Source organism: Nematostella vectensis, chromosome 13 (assembly GCF_932526225.1).
Source record: "Nematostella vectensis chromosome 13, jaNemVect1.1, whole genome shotgun sequence".
In the NCBI taxonomy this organism is placed as follows: domain Eukaryota; kingdom Metazoa; phylum Cnidaria; class Anthozoa; order Actiniaria; family Edwardsiidae; genus Nematostella; species Nematostella vectensis.
In genome coordinates, this window is record NC_064046.1 from 9,277,704 (window position 1) to 9,299,446 (window position 21,743).

Below are 21,743 nucleotides of genomic sequence, written 5' to 3' on the forward strand. Positions count from 1 at the left end.
GACTTAATAAATCCAAACAAGAGAAAATAACAACAACAACAAAAATCAAACAAACAACAACCAACACAGAAAATTAGTGTGGCCGTCATGCTAGAAAGCGACAAAAAAAAATTAAACATCTAAAGGCAAAACTATTATAAATGGAATCCTTTAGACCGTAAACGCGAGTTTTATTTTACCTGTAAAAATAAAAAGGAAGAAGACAAAAAGAGCCATAGAGATCGCCAGTGTTTGAGTATTTTATCTAAACACAATATCTTAATATACAGCGTAAGAAAACGGGCTGTGGTACAACGTAGAGCCAATGCGTGGAACCTTCCAACGAGCAGTTGTTCCCAAGAAAATTTATAGGGACCTTAAGCAACGACGACGGCAACGCGGACGCCGACGGCAGAAAACAATGGGATTTCATTCAGAATTCAATAGCAGCACGTGGAAATGCGTTCTGTCTGATACATTTCAGCCGTTACTCATAAAACCACGACGTGAAAACTCCAAGTTTCACGGTCAATTGAGGACGCGGACGTTTGCAGTGTAAACTCCACTAAATACGTGCGATGCTGTAGAAATTATGTCCTTAGTTTATTTTTATCTGTCTCTGACTATAATGTTTTGCTTATTCCGTTGCAATTAAATTATTATTGATCGCCACGTTCGAAAGCATAATTTTCGATCGCGTTGTCCTAGCCGTCGTCCGTGCTTACGGTCCCTAATATTTCTTTAGGATGGAATTCAACACAATTTAAAAGCTTATCAAGTGTTATCTGGAAGTACACCAGCCAAATCCCAGGGATTCTTACAAGGTTTCCTCCCACTGGAGATAAACCGCGAGGCAGCCTGGTGCCTAGGACGATCCCAGCCATAGAAGTTCAGGGGAGACGGGTTCCTGTGACGTCATAACTCTTACCAGCCACAGGAAACCCGATCAGTAACCCGGGTAAAAAGGCCTGGGACCTTGGCTGGATAATTTTACTACATGTGCAAAATCTTCAGCGTTTCTAACACAAGAATACATTAGAAAAACATGACGTGCTATGACGATGGTGCACCGATGGGATATAAACAAGCTATGTTGAGGAAGGTGGCAATTTCACAATGATTGTGACATCTTCATAACCTTTTTCGAATAAAACAATGACCCGCACTAGAAAAAGGCCTGGCCCAGGTCTACGAAAGGCTCAGTTGTCAGTAAACTGCTACGCGGTGCGGAGCTCCGGAGTTCAGTCGAGCGTGTCTTGTTTGCCCACGAGGAGCGAAACCCAAACTCAATTTTTGAGGCGCTTTTCTTCTCGTTTGCTCGGTTTATTTTCTCTTGGCTACTAACAATAAATAACCCACCAAAAGAGCAGGAATGTGCAGTAAAAATTAGTTCAAATTATTATCGATAACCTAACTAAAACGTCTCACTACCGAAGCAATGTTACGGCGTGTTGTCATCTTGAAGTTATATTCAGCCGAAAGGGGGCAAGGAAAGCCCTTTTATATTGCAGTTCTAAGGAAGGCGCTTTGGATGTGAGAAAATCGAGGTCTAATTACACAAGGCTTCGCCCGCAAATTCCACCCCTGAGCGGTAAACGAAAGCGAGCGAGAACTCTCCTATATCAGCTGTTCTCCTAATTTAAATTTTATAAGATACAAGGACCTAAACCGGTCTCCGGTCTCGTCTCTCTTGGCGTCAGCTTGGCTAGCATTCACTGTATATCTAAACTGTGTGTACATGTGTTCGGCTTGACGCAGTGAAGGCGCAACCGAAGCCGTCAATTAAGTGAATCTATGGGCGTATGATTATTCTAGCGTCAATTTGAAGTATGCTAGGTTCTAGTTAAGCAGTATCGAGCTATGCACTCGCTTGCGTCAACTTGAGCGCAGTTGTTGGAGTCTATCCTTGACACTACCGATGATATCATCTATCTGGCTCTGATTAAAAAAGATACAATAATCATTAGTTAAAGGCCAAAAAGAAAACATAGCGGGTAACGTAAATCCTGTTATAGGCCCAGCAGAAATACGTTTCCTACGCGCCCCCGGTCACACTTATTGCTGGTCAGCAGTAATTCCCCATAATATCCAAAGGGCCGGGAGTCTTGGCGATACGAAGACATCTCAACTGAAGTCAAAAACTCGTTTTGGAAAAAGTAAAAGAAAGGATATACACTAATCCGATTGCTTTATAGGAGCTGTGTTACACAGTGAAGATTATCATAATTTTGATAAAGATGTTGCATACTCGAGAACTCAGGGCGTCGAGGTCAGTGTAACAAGACGCAGGGACGAGATGGAGCAAGGCGGGGGAGGATAAGGTGGGGGGGGGGGGGGGGGATTCGACGAGCAGAGAAAACGAATCTTTTACGTGGAAAGACTGCAAAGTAGACAATATATGATCTGGTTCCTTAGACGCGAAAGCTCGGCATACACGTCCACTTATTTGCATTTCCCTTGTATTTACTGGCTCGTTCTATAGAAACCGAGGTGTGAAGTCCCATTGTGAAGTTGTATTCTGAAGTTGTCCAGAAATTGAAAACATACGTAGATGATTGAGTTTGATTGCTATTCATTGAAAAAGGACAGACCCTACCAGTACGGCGGCTTATCACTTCATCGCTATTTAAATTCTCATAACAAATCGTTTGGAAAGGAGAAGGTTTAAATCAATCATGACCTAACCTTCGAGTTGTCATGGCAGGCGCTTACACAGGGGGGGATGCGCAGGGTGAGGTCCCCCCTCCTTTGGCGGCCAAAAAGTGGATCATTTCTTACCAAGGAATCTTCAAATCCTTTAAGTTTTCCACATGATACTTGACTAAGCACCCCCCCCCCCCCCCCAGCCAATCCTGGGTACGCAAACATGGCGGAAAAACATGACGTGACGCTTCAAATAAGTCCATTTCACATCGGATAAGGCGGAGAATTTATCTGAGTACTTAGTAACTTATAGCAAACAAAATATCAAGTGCGACTTTTTTAAAATTGATGCGACTTTTGTGTCATTGAAATTTGAGCTTTTCGTCCCTGAACTGATACACAGGGCAATGATGATCAAGGAAAAATTATCTTAAAAAGCCTCACGATATTTGTGTTTTAAAAATCAGTCCGTAATACAAGGAACCTATAGTCACTGAAGAAATTGTGTCTTTTCTCTATATCTGGAATTGCGCGTTTTCCAGGTTTTTCCGTCATGTCGGGTACGCGCCTGTTTGGATCTTACCAGACTGAAGCATGAGACGATGTGTCGGTCCTGAGGGCGGTCAGGATCCTTGCGTAGCAGGTCTACTGCGTCCCCCAGGCACAGGGCCTCCCCTTCGTCCTTGAACATAACCTGCCAAAAGCGGAGGTTTACATACTTACAAAACTTTATGATTGAATTTACAATTTTACGCCAAACAACCAAACTGAATGACTACGCACTATACCTAACGAGACTAAATGCCTCGTTCCCATTTTATAAATCTGCTAGAGATGTTGCCGCTGAAAGCATTCTTGGAAGGTAATAATATAATAATAACTTTATTTACAGAGGGTGGCACTTAATAGTGTAATACACTAGTAAACTTGTGGCCCTCAAAGGAACGTGCGCAAAGGATTACGGGATATTGGTTCACCAAAGAAATTCTACAACTTTAATTGTAATTTTGCGCCAAACAACCAAACCGCCAAATAACCAAACTGAATGACAACGTACTATATCTAACTGCCTTGTTCGCATTTATAACTGAAGAGGTTGCCGCGGAAATCCTTATGGGAAGGTGTAGGCATGCGCGCAAAGGATCATAGGAAGGGTTAACCGAAGAAATGAGTAAGTACGCAGCTGCTTTGTCTCCTATTATCTCTGTTCTACAAAGGAGTTCTTTTTATCTCTATTCTCCTCGTTTTTTGTGTGGAGGTGCGGATATTGTTCTTTGACCAATCAAATTGCAGCTTGTAAGAGCTGCGTACTGACCCGAAATGAGCTCTCTTATTCTTTGTCCCCTTAATCCTTTGCGCGAAACCTCACTGAACACGCCTGGGTAAGAGGAAGCAGGACTAGGGCTTTAATGCTGGCGCGAAAATTACAGAGTTTTACGGTAAGTGCTCATTGTGTGAATGCAATGTTCATCTTAGACATAAGATATGAGACAAACGTCCCTACTCGTACTTATAGTCTATAGAAACGATTCACGGGCAAAGAAATAAGAGAAGGGATTAAACAAATAGTGAAATACTTTGTTTTATGAACTAGTTCCGTCTTCATTTTAGTAGGCGGAGATAAACATTTTAGTGACCTGTCGCTACATATGAAGGACTTACCGCTGAGATTTGACACAGTTTTTCGCACTGTTCACAGTACAGGCTACAGCCATCAACTTGCAGCGTATTCATCTTGTTCTTGCTTCCCTTGACTGAGGGCAAGTTGAGAGGGAATGAAAATATTAAGTTCGAACATAATTTTTAAAAAAATATGATTGAGAAAGTTCTTCAAGGTAGGCGTTAAATAAGCTTGGGGTCTTATAATTTATATTTCAATGCCTGCACTTGCTTCAAAATTTGAACAGAGATGCTTCTCCGCATTACATTTTTTTTTAATTCTCATTTTGTAGCGTTATAATAACTAACTAAATAATAAAATTTATCTTGGCATTGTGTAGTTACTGTAACTGGTAACCAAACGATGAATCACGGGAATTATTCAGTGTTCGTCAATTTTCCACAAATAAAATTCAAGGACTTTCAAGGACTTTTTGTAGAAGTTCAAGAGTAGTATAACAAAAAAATCATAGAGACAATATACGGCCAACGTTTTTTTTTTTAGCAAGAGGTTTAGCCTGGCGAAGAACACTTCCTTACACTGTACAATCCGCGTTGGATCTAGGCAAATCCTGTCTGGCCATGGGTTATTTATTCTTTATCTTTTACATCCTTACAATGTTTCTTTCTCCTCGGTGTCTTTCAGAACTTATTGACATCATTATTAACAAGGCCAAAAAACCCTACACGCTAACAGCTAGCCACTTGTTTTCCCGCTTCAAAAAAAGGTAACCTAAAATACTGGACTGCGGCCAAAATGATACATAGCAAGTGCTAGCAAACCATATATTTGGCTGGAATTTGTGATAAATCTACGTTCTACATAAAAACTTTTGTTTCTTTCATCAAATATTGATGGACTGTCAATAAGAATTCAACCACTTTCCAGACCTTGAATTTCTCATTTTAAAATTCAAGCACTTTCAAGGTTTTCAAGGACATGTACAAACCCTGAATTGGGTTGCTATGAATTATGGGGATACCGACGTATCTCGTCTGCCAGTCGTTCTGATATAATTTTTTGTTATTTAGCTCCCTTCAATCTTGTGACAAATTATTATCTATACTACACCTCCCCTGTGGCTAACTGCGATGCCTCTGTAAAGCTCTGTAAAACTCTGTCATAATAGTCCATAAGCCTATCCAATGCAAATGAAGATAAAACAATAAACTTGGTAATTTACATTTATTTGTATTGCCTACGTGGATAATACTATGTTTATAGCCAAATTCGATTTTGCGCGACCTCGGCGAATCCGAAATCCTTGTCCCGTTTGGGAATAGCGCGTAGTCAATCAGCCGTCTAGACCATGTTTTCCATGTTTTCCATGGAGGTATGATTGACTACCTGCTATTACAAGATGAGAAATGGATGTGAATTCTCGGTGGTCGCGTAACAACGAATATTATATACCTGAGGCTATACATTTTTCATGCTTTACACCAAGTCTGTTCAGTTCATTTCTCAAGGAACACTCCTTTTTTCTGTCAAAAGTACACAAGAAGTATAAGAGAGAAGATTGATGAAGACTTTTAAAAGCGGTTTGAGCTGATTGCACTTTTATTTAGCTTCGAACCTCCCTTTCTGAAGGAGAAAAAAGTATTCAAAATCCCCCCTTACTTTTTTAACAAGCGAAATTTGATTCTACTGTGAATAATCAAAACACTAAACCTCCACGGACGTGAAGTCAATAAAAATCTCTAGTGAAAACAGCCATTTATGAAAAATTCGGTCATTCCACAAAGCTTGTGAATGCTTTCCTTTATACTTGAAGCTTACATTATAAGAACCACATGATACCGTGGGGTAAGCATGCTCTACGAATAGTCACCTTATGTCCATCAGCTCCTTAAGTAAATGTTCCATCACATCTTGACTCAAACTCTGCGCCTATAACAATACGGAGATGTTAAAAGTAGTAATGCTCGACCATTCTAGCGGTTACGCTCTAACTTCCGAAATCTATGAGTGGAAGGTGTATAAAACTGACAATGCTAGGGAGCTCAGAAAGGTTCAAATTCACTGAAAATCATTTGATGTTTTGAGAGGGTTTTTTTTGTCCGAAAAAATCGTCAAATGTATGGTCTTATACTGAATACAGCAGAGTGTGTCAGCGAGAGCGTGAGTAATGAGGGGGCTTGAACTTCTACCATTTTATCGTTGCGGAAGGGACAACAGCTCGAGGCTTCAAATCAAGTGCCCTCGTGTGTGAATTGCTAGTAAGAACAGTCACTGAAGGTGGTCACTGCCTGAGGACTTATTGCGTCCCCCAGTTGTTGTTTACAGAACACTCCTTGAAGGGTCAGTGTTATGTAGCATCTGAATCAGAAGATTACCTCTTCAGAGAGGGCGATGACCATCTGTTCGATTGGAAGTGAAGGCCAATCTTCGAGCACATCCTGTGATTAGTGAATTAGTGTGTCATCATTATCCAAACGAATACAACTCACAGGGTACTTCCCAAACAACAACAACAAAAACAACAACAACAACAACAACAACAATTATTATGTTACTTTTAGACTTAACGTATAAAAAAAACAAGTGTTGCATAGAAATGGGGGTAATTTTTCGGTGCGCGCACCCGCTTGACTAGCGGAAGCTAATCAAGCTAGGCTGCACGTAAATGTTACGCTGATAAAACAACGTCAAAAAGTCCCTTTTTCCCTCTAATCCAGGCCCCACTCCTTCTTGAACACGCCACAGGAAGCCCGAAATCGAAAAAGAAAAGCCTTTTTCCCAAATCACTCGAGAGGCCTGCGGAGTAAAGCTAATACTTCACTTACATTCCAGCATTTTATTACGCTTTCTGTTTCTGTTCCCTTTGGTAGTGAAAAAGCCGGCTTAAGTGCTCCCGCCTTTTTTGGCGTGTGTGTGACAGCTTTTATTTGCAGGAAAGTTACACTATGATGAAAGCCATTTAAGTGTATTGTTTCAGAAACGAAATTTTATGTATCAGCATCTTTTTTGGAAAGGAAGAGCTGTAGCAGGGCTCAAAATATTGAAGGGAGGGAATACAATACAGAAACATTAAGAGAATATTAGGGGGAGCACGTGCCCTCAGTTCCCCACCCCCTGCTACGCCCCTGAGATTTTTTACCTTGGGCAAGTTACGCATCCCAAGAAGCCAGTCAGGGAAAGCGAAGGCGACAGACTCAGATATGGAGTACCCACTGCTGATGCTACAGTGATAAGCCTAGGGATGGAAATAACAAAATATGTGAAGGGGACAATGCAGAAAGACGGCGGGATGCCTGACAAATGCAGTGGACGGCCGGACAATGCAGAAAAAGGGGAGGACAAACAGACGAACGGAAAGATGCAGTAGTTCAATGAATGTCAAATCATTAGAGTTTACCTTGGGAGAGACGACCACGAACTGGCCCTGTTTCTGAACAAGCCGTGTCACCGTGAGACCTGTCTCTCTAAGCAGATTAGAGGGCGACACCTGTTGAGACACAAAAATTATGTCATCCCTTTCCCTGTAGTTTGAACAGCCGACCTTTCACGGGACTCCAAAACTCTCGTACCATGGAGTCTTTGCCATCGTGGATGTCGGCCTGGGAGGGTCGTAAAGAGCCTGGGAATTTGGCAACGTCCGCCTCTGGAACACCGTACCTACAAAGACATAGCAAATGTCGGTTTGGCATCGTCAAAATATTTAAAATGTGGTGGTGAAATTGCGCGCACCCTTTTGTATTACTTATTTTTCACAGCAGTGAAATTTGGCGAAGACGGGAGATGGCCACAGCAACCATTTTTTAGTTCAAAACGTCTCATTTATTGGATTCGGACAAAAACTAATTGTTTGAAACTATTCATTGGTAACCGAAGTAATAAAAGGACGAAAGATCCTTTACCTTGTGATTTAGTTTATTCGAATACCATATTAAAATAGTTTCGAAAACGTTAGCGCGGAAACCAGAAGAATCACATAAGATGCACATCTGATAACGTAGCCTAGTTCATATTTATCACTGCATAGCACTAGCTTAGTTCTCACCAGACTTTGTCGGCAGAAGTGTGAAGATAGCTCAATGTGTACATCTGAAGCGGGTGCACCTTCCAGCGGTCAGTTGAGAACACCATGCCAATCGATAGCCACGGTAAAGACAAGCCTAAATGAACACATAACACTCAGTAGGCAAGCCACAAACAAAGTCTACAAGCCTGGCTCCTTACAGAAAATGATGGAGCTATCAACGAAGAAATCCTCGAATAAGTATATGAATGTTTTTCTTAAAATCAATCTTTTTCTTTAATCTGACGCAGTGGTGTAAAGGGGGGAAATTATATTGGTTGTTCTGAAATTTTATGGTCGCATTTTTATAGGCATATTTGCAGTGAAATTGAAAACAAAAATTGTACACATTAACGCTTTAACTGTCTGTTTTTTCTTCTATCCATCTGTAATTCACCCCTCTCTTATACTATTCCCTCACATTTCAATTCCCTGTTTCGTTCTCTATCCATTCACATTCCATCTCCTTATTTTATTCTCTATTCCCTCACCATCAAACTCCCTGTTACGTTATCTATCCCCTCACCATCAAACTCCCTGTTTCGTTCTCTTTTCATCCACATTCCATCTCCCTGTTTCATTCTTTATCCCCTCACCTTCCAACTCCCTGTTTCGTTCTCTATTCATTCACATTCTATCTCCCTGTTTCATTCTTTATTCTCTCGCCTTCCATCTTACTGTTTCATTCTCTATTCGCTCACCTTCCACGTTCGCAGCGTGTCTAAGAATTGATCCTTTGAGTCGAGGAAAGACGTTCAGGTTCCAGCCAGACCTTCAAAAGGAATAACAGATGTGAGGCGATATTCTTGGGCTTAAATCATCAAAGCTTGCATTATCATACTCCACAATAAATTATTTTGAGATTGGCACTTTTGTGGCAAATATTGTGCAGCGTGATTGAAGACCTTTTTAGCCAACGTTAATATTTATAATTTAGACGGTAATTTTAACTTCCTTTAAAAAATGTTTAACTGTATATTAGAAAGTATCCCAATAACGAGCTAAAAACAGCCGGAAGATATGGATGCTTTTTGTGGTATTTTGCGGATCCTCGTGTGGTATTGCTTGGGGACAAAATGGCAGCGACTGGTCTTCTTCAAATAAGTCGACTCGACTTACTTAGAGTAGGGATTATTCTTTCCAACTGGGAAGCATGACCCTTGCTCTCCCGTGTCCACCCTACACTGTTCGACCGACACGTAACGATCACGTGACTGAATGATCCGCCAATACTCTCTCTGCAAGGAAAAAGTGAAAGTCATCCTGTTTTAACTGGTGGCCATTTCTACAGTCACTGACAAAGACGATACTTAGCGGCATTGTTACCATGAATGTCACTATGAACCTCTTAAACATTTAGCTGGACACCGTAAAAAAAAATTAAAAGGGGAGTAACGATTTGCTGTGGATGCTGCCTGGTGAAACCAACTTCAGAGACAGCCATTTCAAATGACCTCATACACGTGATTGTAATTTGCAGGCTTGTACTTATTCTAGTATATGGGGTCAGCTTCAAAGGCACAATCAAATGGGAACCCAATATACCTCGACATCTGCCGCGGATGGCTGTGTTTTGAAGAAGTGTTCCTGTGTGTTGCGTGCCACACGCTGGAAAGACACGGCGGAGTGATATTTACCCTAGGATAGAACAAGCACATGTCTTAATAACAAATACCTCCAAGAATCGGATAACCCTCCCCTGTGGATGCAAAACACATTCCCCTTGCTTTTATTACTTTGGCTTCAATTATGAACCTAATTTGTGCACACTATTCAAATACAAAGTCATAGAACTATCTAAAGTTTTACGTTAAGAAGTCAATCGATAATTTTACGATTCGTGGCACAAATGATTATGTGTTCCGGGATGGAATGTCTAAAACATCCATTTCTTATCATTTATTGTATTTATAAAAAAAACAGAAATTACCTCGAATGACGTGTTTCATAAAAGAAAGCAATGAGTGTTTTAGCTATAACCGATAAAAATGTCCATGTTAACCGGAAGATATGTCAATGACTGTATAAATTTATACATTCCTTTTTGAACTCGGGAACTGTATAAATTTATACATTCCTTTTTGAACTCGGGGACTGTATAAATTTATACATTCCTTTTTGAACTCCGGGACTGTATAAATTTATACATTCCTTTTTGAACTCGGGAACTGTATAAATTTATACATTCCTTTTTGAACTCGGGGACTGTATAAATTTATACATTCCTATTTGAACTCCGGGACTGTTTGGGATTGTATAAATTTATACCTTCCCTGGAACTAAAGGGTATTTTTACTCTTTTATAGACAATTGTTGTTTCACCCAAAAAATCCAAAGTCTCCTCAAAATTGAGGACTCCCGCCAAGAAAAGCCTTAGGAACACAAAATGTGTTAAGTGTCCTTGAAATGCGGGAGTATCTTTACTTAATCATGCTTTAGTGTTATTTTTACTGTATCTTTAGGAACTGAATCATTGAAGGATCGAGTATGGCCATTTTGTTATGGATGGTAAGGGGTCGAATATCAAATTTTTGTAAAAGTAGAGGAAATTGAAATAACTGAAGGGCTCTCAAAGGAGTAAGTTACGGACATGTGAAAAAGTAACGAAATCCATTATGTTGAAAAGGATCCAACGCTCAAATTGTGTAATATCTGTACGTCTGCAGAAAGACTGTGATTGCAGAAATTGTCTAATATTGTAAAATTCAAATTCGTTACTTATAGTATAACAGAAAAATCCCTTGATTTCGGCTAAAATAGAGCTAATGCCACTCGATTTTCGCTAATGTTAAATAAAATACCCCAAACGGCAAAACGGCATTTTCTCCTGACGTGGTGTTCAATAACAAATACATCCAAGAATCAGGTTACCATTCCTTGATGAATAAGAAGACGAATTCTTTTGACTTTTTTAAAATGGTTTCCACGACATGCACGATTGGCAGTACTGCAACTATTGTCAACTTGAGCTGTTAACTACAGCCAGCATATTCTAGACTAATTTACAAAAAACAAGTTACTGTATATTATATTTCAGTTCAACTCCTGGTTTTTGGTTTCAAAGTGATTTCCCCTGATGCCCCAAATCTGCTTTCCTTTATCACCCCTACAGCTTTCACAAGCAAATAGTTGCTGTGTGTATTTGTTTTCTGGTCAACAGTGAAAGCATGCTAAACAATGATTGGCTTATGGTTGGACAACTCACAGAATCGTTAGGTGAAGCAAAAAGCTTTAGTTGGGTCATGATACAAGTTGTGGTTATCTAAATTGAGCCCCACTATAAGGACACCAGTGTTATAACGACATTTCGTTTTCAAGACTTCCTACACTTCCAATTCAAAAAAGCTCAATATATTTTCTTTAAAAGAATTAACATTTCAAAAAAAAAAAAAACACGTTGATTGAGGATTGCATTCATGTTTCCCAATTACTAGCTTTACCTTTTTCACAAACTGTGACTCTTTCTCAGCATCTGTTCTTGTTGACCTATCTTGAACCTCGCTCTTAACCTGTTCTTCCAAGGTGCTCTTTTCATCCTGCGACAGTTGAACAAATAGTTCCTTTCTCATATAATACAGTATCTCTGAAAGTGTGTTAGTTGTTTGTTGCTTCTCGTTTTATTGGCCATGAAATAACTCTAGAAAGTGGGGTCCCTCTCCAGTGTCTATACTGTCTGTCTGGTATCTACTCATCTCAATCATGTAAAACTGTAAAACAGTAAGATGAGCTTATATAAAAGTATGGCTAAGATCTCATTCAACACTTAATCCAAAACAATTCCACCCTCCAAAAAGGTTAAGATTTGAGGGTCTAAGTTTGCTTAGAGTGACTCTTCTTATAGTGGTGTCTAGCAATCTCTACACACCTGAGAAAGAAGGTCGTAGGAAAGCAGGAATCTACAATAGACATCCTGAAGCTTGCCAATCCGATCTTGAGCCTGAGACAAATAACACATCTCGTGTATCTCCATTACACCAAAAAGCGCGCTAGCTGTATTTATCTGCTTTTTCATACACCATAAATGCTAATTTTAACCCCCAGCTTCCGATAAGCGCCCTCCTTGCCACTTAAAAAATTATATAAGCGGATGGGGCATTGAAATGATTATCTACAGTATGTAAAACAAATTTTATATTTGCAGCACACACCCATTTAGACTAATTTACAGGAGCATAGTTTGGTACGATTAAAAATATCCTGATAACAACGGCATCTCCCCATGAAAAAATTCAGATCCTCATTGATGAGAAATGGCCTACTTACCGTCTTTGGAATTCGAAGGGTGTCCGCCACCTTGCCCCATTTCTTTGCGTCGATCACCTACAAACATGAGCATTTTTGGAATGGAGTAGTACTACTTGTAACACTAAAAAGCAATTGGGGACTATTTGACTGCACAACCTAGATACAATTTAATCTAGACTTAGAACACACCTTTTGCATTCCTCCAAACTCTGCCATGATGCGTGATACCTCAAGCAGATCAACATCCATGCCACCAATCTAAATAAGACAAGTATTAAACAGCAAAGAACAGTTACAGTACTTCTCCCCTGTACCACCACTGAACAGTTAGAATAGTATGTTTTTAGTTTAACTTGTAAGCGGTTTTTCTTTGCCCTGACCTTTGCGAGGTATAATCATTTTATAATATTTGTATTGTTATATTAAGAATTAATGTTAATAAAATTTTGTCATCCTTTGTATAGCCAATATATCCCACACAAGTGTTTGTCTTGTTTCGCCTTGCAAACAAAGCTCAGCATCTATAGCTTATCACTCAATATATGGTAACAGTAAAAGAGCATAAAACCAGTTATAGAACAGTTACTGTATAAAAACAGTATAGAACAAAGTAGTATAGAATAGTTAACAATGAGTATATAATTGAATGCACAGCTGTGCTACACACCTGAGGCATCTGCTTGAGAGGTTCCGGATTCCCCTGTTGCTTGAGATGCTTCTCAATACAAGCAAGTTTGATCTCTACTGGACCCCATCTTCAAAAACAAAAATATGATCACTAAGTGGCATACATGACAACACATTTCACAGAATACATTTTGCATGTGAACTGAACTGTTTGCACTTTTCTTCATGAAACATCAAGCAACAAACCTCTCTTTTAAACGATGTACCAACTGACGCTGACTATTGAATCGCAAGTTTGGTGGAAGCTGGCTTTCAGGCTGGAAGACAAGAAGTGTTAAATTATGGGTATAGAAGTTTGGATAGCAAGGCCCAAGATGTGCCACGAGTTGTGTTTATAACAGAGGAGCAAAACACACACACATACACAAACACATCTACCACCGGAGATACTGAAATGTGCACATTACACATTTGCTTTAATACAGTGCATGTTTTTTTTATCAACAAAGAAACACAGTCAGCTTTATCAGTGTTATAAAGGCAATATCAAATGTTGTCAAGAATTTATAAGCCTTTCATAGTCTTGAGCTTTGATGGGTCAAAGTCAACTTTGAGCCGAAAATGTTTAAACATTACTTATATGGGAAAAAGGATCTAAAAGAGCAAGCCTCAACTTCGTTGTCTATGAATTAAAAAAATATTATGGTGGTTTTCAAATAGATCCTAAAAAAAACCCTACCTTCCAGCTCTCAGGGGGCTCAATAAGGCAAATGCCATACTTTTTGAGAGAAGGCTGCACCGATTGCAAATACTTGATTGGGTCCTTAAATTCTTCTTCTGTTGGCCTCAAAACAGGAGAGGCAGTGGTTGGTTTATGAGTTATACAGTAATCTAAAGCACTCTTCTTCTTGGAAGTAGGGTTAAAAGATTGTGTACTAGCACTGTTTGTCAATTTCCTTTTTGGTGTGGTTTCATTGTTGTCTGAATTGAGCTTCTTTTTAGGTGATTTCTTATCTTCCTTTCTTTTAGATTTCTCAGAGTTGTTCTTTTTAGACGTTTTTTGTTTTGGTGATTGTGCTTCCACATGTTTTTCGCTCCTATGGTGGCTGTTGCCTGGTGCCTGCCCTTTTAAACCTTCCTGGACTTTACCAGGCTCTTTGCATGATCTCAGTCCTGAAAAGTCTGGAGTTCTTCCTTGAATACTTTGTTCAGTTTCCATGGCAATCATAGGACCATCATGCCTGGCAAGTGTCGTTGTTTGTGACTGCAAATAATTTGACGGATAGCCGGTTGATGTGGTACCTATTGCAGATGATGTCAATGTCGGTGAGAACACTTGCAAAGGTGGTGTACTATGGGGGTAAGATGCCTGTAAATGGGTCCAAGGTGGAGACAGGCTAACAAATTTGCTATGGTTGTCAGAACAGGTTTCAGGACCATCCTTGGAAGGGCTGCACTGGGATAGCACCATAATTTCTTGGCGGGAGCCAGATCTCAGCTTACGTACTGGGGAACTGCCTACAGTTGGTATTGAGTCTACTTGGCTTTTACAAGCACTGTAGAAGCTTGTTTGATCTAAACCTTTGGGTGCTCCCTGGCTTTTAAGAGGCAGTTCAGAAGTACTTGGGTCACAAAGATCTATGACAGGGACGTCTCCTTTGTTTGGTGAATTCAGCTTCATTTTGCCTTCTCTATGAGGCGAGAAAGTTGAAACAGCAGTATTAGCTGGAGCTTTGCTATAGAGCTCAAACACTGATTGAGATGTCAGGCCTCTAATCACTGGATTGGCTTTGGTTGGCAGCAGTGGGTAGGCTGTACGACTGGGATCAGACTCAACAATGGGCTGCCTTATACTTATTCCTGAGGTATCACTAAGGGAATGCAAAGGACATGGATCTTGTCTTGAAAGAAGTCTTTGTTGTACAGCTATGTCACCACACAAGTCAATAACTCGGGGGTCTTTACAAGGCATGCTACATTTTGCAGGCAAATTATTGTTGTAGCAAGAACATTGCATGCTTGATTGATAACTGGCTCGAAAGCTTGGCACAATGATTGGCATATTAAGATTACCAAGAGTTCCATCTTGAACAGTCCTTGGTAAATGTTTAGTCAACTGGGGAGGACTATCTTGGGATCTGTCATCAGCAATGACAACACTTGGCTCATCGACTGGTGCCCTCTCGAGTGTTGGTGGACCATGGAGGTGTGTGACCTTTTGGGCGGTGGCTGGGATGTACAGGAGAGGAGGTGGCGAGCAGCAGGCTTCAGACCTGTGAATGGGTGGCAGTGGTATAGGGTGCAGTTGGTTGGCACCTTTAGGTGTTGTGTTGCAAGTTGGCCTTGGTGAGGAGCTCATGTGTGGTCTTGGTAATGGACTGGGTGTAGAAACCTTCAATGATAATGGTGGTAATAAATAAAGTAGTATCCTTAACTACTCAGCAACTGAATAACCATATAGCTTTAACTATATGCATACTTTAAAGTACTTAAGTAGTACTATAGTATCCTTAATCAGGGACTGAATAACTAGAGAGCTTTAACTATAGACATAACAACTTAAAACTATATTTAAGAATTTAACACATCTTTGTAAGCATGTAGCCTTTGAATGACAGGTTTGCCTGCAAAAATCAGCATCAAGATTTCAGCGGCATTCCAATCCCTCTACTATGGCTTTTTAGTCCATGGGATTCTGCACCAGTCTACTTATCACCCGAGTAAGCATCAACTGTTAACCTTGCAAACGACTAGCCCAATATACCAATTTTGGAAAAAGACCCTGTTTTGTTTACTTGTCACAATCGGTTGGTTTTCTTTTCTCAAGGTCCAATAGGTTTGTAACGCCTGGTACTTACATCTTCATTGTCAAACTCAGGAGACCCAACAAGTCCACTATCAGACTTCTCCTTAGCAGAGAAGTGATTAGTTATCCCGGCAAACATCCTAATCGCATGAAGCTCTGGACTATTCTCACAGTCGTCGGCAATCATGCTGGAGTTGGGTGTGGTGCACTGAGAATCAGGAGATGAATGCACAATAGAACACGACTCTGGTGACAAGGGGGATCCACACGGGGAGGGAGAGGATGGTGCTGATAATGCAGATTCATTGCCAGGGAGTGAAGCCTTGAAGTTCCAGGGCTGGGTGAACACTTCATATTCTTTAGGCATGGATGGGTCACCTACACATGGAAAAGTCACAAGGTGTTTAGGAGTATTTTGTTTATCACATCAAACTCATCAGGGAATATGCAAGTTAAACAGTTCAAGTCAACTGCCTTACACTCTTTTTATTTATTTATAAGAACGTCTACTTTTCAGTTGAGGCTGGACCATTCTTATTTTTGGAGCATTTTGAGGCTGAAAATGTTCTTAACCATGGTCTTAAATTTTAATTCTTTTAAAATATAGTACAAAATTAAATATTAGGAAAAGAATCACACAAATGATCAATGGCAATAATATTTGAGGTTGTTATTGATAAACATAATTTAAGTTGCATTTTAGAACCATTATTCTAATAAAGTAATATTTTAAAGCTATCTAAGCCTCGGCATGTTGTTCTTAGAATGTTTTTAAAATTTGGTTAAATCTCAGCCTGCACATTCTTATAAAAAATGTTCTTATAAAAAAAGAGTGTATTATACTGTACATATAGCAAAATAGTGTGCAAAAACATCAATTTCCATTGGCTGGTTTGCAAAAACCATAGCCATTTTTCCAAATTAAAATAAATAAAAAAGTCTTTAGATGGTTATTTCAAGATAATGACTTTTTCCAGTTTTGAAAGAAAACAAGAACACAAGCGTGACTCACTTTTGCTCTAGTAATCAATGATAACTGGAGATTAAATGTACTAACACCATTTTATCCTCTTTCAAGATAAACAGTACCATAGCCCCCACAAATATGCACACAACTTCATAGAATAAAAAGAAAAATAGTTTGGCTGAATGAACTCTGAGGATCTGCTGGTCCCTCTCTTCCTCTACTATATTGTAACTTTCAATAAAAAAGTTCTTAAATTACAGTACTGTAGTCAGATATAGTTTCAGTATTACCCCTGAGGCAAAGAAATGTTAGGAAGTCCTCTGTTCTTGCTCTTAGCGGAGTGGCATCAGGATTCTCATATTCATCCTCATCTTCAAGTCTATATAAATGATGATGACACAGATGACAAGGCAACACCAAACCACAATTCTTATTTCGGGCTGCACATGTAACATACCTGCCAACCCCCAGACTTAAAACACAGGATATTTTAGGGGGGAGGGGAGGGGGTACGGGATGAAGGGGGGAATAGTAAATCACAAGAGTTTTGCTTGAAGATGTGTGTGTTCTTTTATTTTGACACTTATACAGTTACACACTGAGCACTATGCCTAAAAGAGCGCGGCCGGAGAAAAGGATTTATCATCAACATTATTGCCAATGTAGTACTCTTAGTTTTGATAAAATCAGATATCAGAAAGCTGTTTGCATTAACTTATACAGTAAAATGTTGACATTTTGCTATTTAACAATTAACAAATATGAGATCAGAAAATACGTTTTGTTGCCTTTTTCATCCAATGGCTATCTTTGCCTCAGTGAAGTTCTAGTTCTGGTTAGGGTAAGGGTTAGAGCAACGGGCCTCTGAATTACTGCACACCTGTATAGCCGGCAGCGCTGGTGTTTTTATAGCCAAAAACCGGCATCGAGCAATTCATAGCCACCATCTTGGATTTTGAGCCATCTTGCAATTTTTAGTTGACAACTTTTAGTTGACAACTGAAGTTGACCTTGTAAATGGGCCGACAATTTTTCCTTGACAACTTTTAGTTGACAATTTTCAGTTGCTTGGTGCAAAGTGAGCACTTTTTAAGTGACAACTTGGCTTGTTGAAAAGCTAGCAGGTCAGCTTTTTCCCAGCAATAAAAAAAAAAAAACGACAATTCAAGAAAATTGTTTGTGTACAGTAGATTTAAAGGAAGTTTAAAGGAAAAAATTGCAGGCCCATTTACACGGTTAACTTAAGTTGTCAACTAAAAATTGCTTGTGTAAATGGGCCTTTAAGGTAAAACCTAGAGACCGGGAGATTTGATAAAAACCGGGAGAGTTGGCAGGTATGATGTTATAAAATGTAGTTAATTTTGACTTTGTTTTAACACAAACTTTTGCAAGCTTTCAATGATTCTTAAGTTTAAACAGGCCAAACACCTTTCTCAAGTTCTATATGGGAAAAATATGCTGCTTACCCTTTTGGACCAATTGAATGCTTGGAATACTTACAAAGTTATTGTCAAGTGAGACATACGATCAATATCCTGGATATGTGTGCAAAACATCACACTGCAAGAAGTCTAAAAAAACACTTACGTGCTTGACCATGATGAGTGTTGAGGGCTTGCAAACTTTCTCTGTGCCAGGCCATGGGAGAGAACCCTGATACCATACAAACATTACAAATCAATTGGGATGTGATCCAAACTCATAACATAATCTTTGCACGCTTTATTTGTTGCATGTGTACACTCACACCTAAATTATAGTTTAATGAGACTCACTTGTTTTTTTAGCCCCAAAAGTATAACAAGCCTAAAACCATGTAGTTTGGAGGAAAACAGCTGAAATGTATGGGATAGGTTTTTTTTCCACTGTTTTTTTCAATTAACACTTACTTTTTTCTATTTCTTTTTGAAATTTTTAAGCTGGATGTTGTGCTTGATACAGTGCTCTCTGTACCACTTTCGCTAGTTGACATTCCATCACACACATCCAATATCTTCCTCTTCAGTCTTTCTTGGCGGACTTTAAAACTTTTCTTCAAAAGTGTGTCCTTTCCAGAACCTTTCTTCTTTGTAAATTTTTGAAATTTTGATCTCTTTGACTTAACAGTATCTTGGTCAGAAACTTTGGATAAAACTTTGGGACTACTTGGGCTTAGTTTTGAGGTTCCTTTACCAAGTTTTGCAGGAGACGATGATGAATGCTCAGGTTTTCTAGTGGGTCTTGGTGAAGGGCTTCTTGAACTACTAGGACTACATGACCGAACTTTTCTTTTCTTCTGTAAAGATGTGTCACTTTCCTTGATAGGAATCAAAGTGTTGCGTTTCTTCCTAATTTTCATGGAGGATTTTAGCTCAGTTTGGGTTGAAGTGCTGCTGCCAATCGGCTTGACTGCCTTGGCATTTTTCTGTGAAAGACTGAGAGGAGTTGGAAAGGAGGCTTTGGAGGTAGCGATTGAAGCCTGTAGGGCCCTTCTGAGAGCAAGCTCTTCCTCATGCAGAAGACCATTATTATATTCCTAGAACAAGACAATTCAAAATCAACTTTTAATTCTTTCAAGTGCAGCAGTACTGTATGGAGCCGTAGAGGAGGAGCAGGGAGGGGGGGGGGGGGGGGCTGAAACCGACTTCCCATTTTTGTCAGTTTCTTATAAGGTAAAGGGTCGAAATTCAAAAAATTATTTGTTTACAAAAACACACATACAGTGTTTTTTTTTTCTTTTTAGGGGGGGGGGGATGTTATGCGGAAAACTAGAATTGTTTATATTAGAAACTATATTTTTTTGTACACAGTATTTGTTGCAGTATTTCCTTAACTTCTTGAAGGCTAGCCAACCTTCCCTCACTCTTGGCCTGCTATTTAGGAAATGTGGTGTAAAAATAGACATCTCCATGTGAATATGGTCAAATAAAACTGCGAATGCCTATTACCCTTTTTACCATCAAAATGGTTGCACTCTTTTTTTATAAGAACCTCCAGCCTGGGATTTTGACAACATTTAAGAACATGCTAAGAACACGCGGAGGCTCAGATAGCAGCAAAATATCTTTTTCATTAGAGTGATCACTCTAAAAATGAAGAATCAAATTTTGCTCATACTAGCGAATTAAAATATAATTGTTATTGATCATTTGTGTAGTTCTATTTTTACTTAGCTGGTGTGTATGATTTCAGGTCACTGAAATTTAAGAACATTGATAAGAACAGTTTCAGCCTTAAAATGCTCCAAAAATAAGAATGGCTCAGCCTCAGCTAAAAATTAGACGTTCTTATAATAAAAAAGAGCGTACCATATTCCAAATAATCAAATAATTGGAAGCCTAGGAAACTTTAACCCCATTGTCTCCATAGGTGCTCCTTGAAGATTCTTGCTATTTATATGGAAATCTTGTGCAAGATACTGAGGTTTGCTTGAACTATTGGGCAGATATAAACTAGATAAACAGCAATAGGAATTGTACTAGATATAATCAACAACTTCTCGCGAATGCTATACACCCCATTATACGATCTTATCTCAAATTGGATATACTGTTCCTTAAATATATTATGGATAACCTCTCAAATACCCGTTTTTTTTTATATTGATGGCTTTGGGAAACAAAAAAAAAAAAATGAGCTGGTAATTTAATAACGTCAAAAGTGGACGATTTTTTATAGGCTTTAGAAAACACCAGAACAACAAGCCTCCATTTGATCTTTTCATAAACTTGTATTTATTTCAATTGTTTTTGTAAATCAAAGCTGTTATTATCTTATTGTCGAAAAAGGGAAGATGATTAAAAATTGTCACAGTTTATGCACTTGAAATATTGCGAAAAAGGAAGGATTGAGAAACCGGAACACAGAAACCCAAACATCACCATCAGAAAGATTGATGTGGAACCAATCTAAAAGCCCGGAACTAACGAAAATAGCACGGAGGAAATATGAAATAAAACATCACGCAAAGGAAAAGAAAAGCTCTCCTGTTTTTATTGATAGAAAGTAGAGAATTCTGAGAAAATGAAAAAGCATGGAAATTATGATGGCAAAAAGGGAGTTTCAAGTTGGTCGGAGGGGTTAAAAATATTATGTAAGATATTGTTTTATTACTGTTCAATTTCTAGGATTTTGCGTATATACAGTAAGCAGGGAAAGCCAGAGAGAAGCCAAAGATTGTAAGTGTAAAATATCTTAACAAATGCTAAGCAAGGGACTATTTTGTTTCGTTTCTACGGATTGTTTTTATATGGCTTGCTTTGCGCAAAGCTACAAAACAGCATCACTAACTTGAAAGTTATTTGAAAAAGGTTTAAAGGTTTCGATCTATCCAAATAAGTATAGCATATAAGCGAATCGAGGAGATTGCAATTATTCCAAGAAGTAAAGAACTTTAGCAAAAGAAGAAATCTTCAAAACAAGAATATTAGTAGTTCATTTGGAATTCGGTTCTCGCATAGTTCAAGGTGACAACCACACGCGGAGACGAAGAAAGTTCTCACTTACCAAACATCGATGAACGATCCTCCGCTTGGGTCTGCTTTCATTAGCCATGCTGATTTCTTGATGGAGTATAAACTGGGAATGCAAAAGAGTGGATTAGAATAATGCCAAACAATCTACCACGTGCTTCTTCCCCGCCATGTCTTCAGATCAAGTCTTCTCAAGTCCTCACGGTCTGTAAACACAGAACGGCTTGTATCGGAGACTCACAAATCGTCAGCGGGTGTACTCTGAAGCCACCGCGTGTTCAGAACTTGATAGCGGAGCTTCCACTTAAAATATGCTACATTAATCATTTTGGTCAGCAGTAGCT

The 21,743-nt window shown here is 39.2% G+C and overlaps 1 protein-coding gene across 1 annotated transcript; it reads right to left on the reverse strand.

Annotated features, from left to right (window-relative positions):
* Nucleotides 1–223: 223 nt before the first annotated feature.
* Nucleotides 224–21,664, reverse strand: LOC5518590. The gene is made up of 25 exons (XM_001638492.3): nt 21,434–21,664; nt 18,838–19,463; nt 18,536–18,601; nt 17,239–17,327; nt 16,034–16,359; nt 13,915–15,567; nt 13,422–13,492; nt 13,216–13,303; nt 12,738–12,806; nt 12,567–12,623; nt 12,169–12,240; nt 11,744–11,839; nt 9,849–9,941; nt 9,423–9,541; nt 9,005–9,075; nt 8,286–8,400; nt 7,813–7,900; nt 7,641–7,730; nt 7,383–7,478; nt 6,619–6,681; nt 6,114–6,172; nt 5,696–5,766; nt 4,285–4,376; nt 3,206–3,316; nt 224–1,917 (listed from the first exon to the last, which is right to left on the reverse strand). Exons 1-25 carry the CDS (start codon nt 21,479–21,481, stop codon nt 1,855–1,857), a joined length of 4,392 nt encoding a protein of 1,463 aa, XP_001638542.2. The 5' UTR covers nt 21,482–21,664; the 3' UTR covers nt 224–1,854.
* Nucleotides 21,665–21,743: the final 79 nt, after the last annotated feature.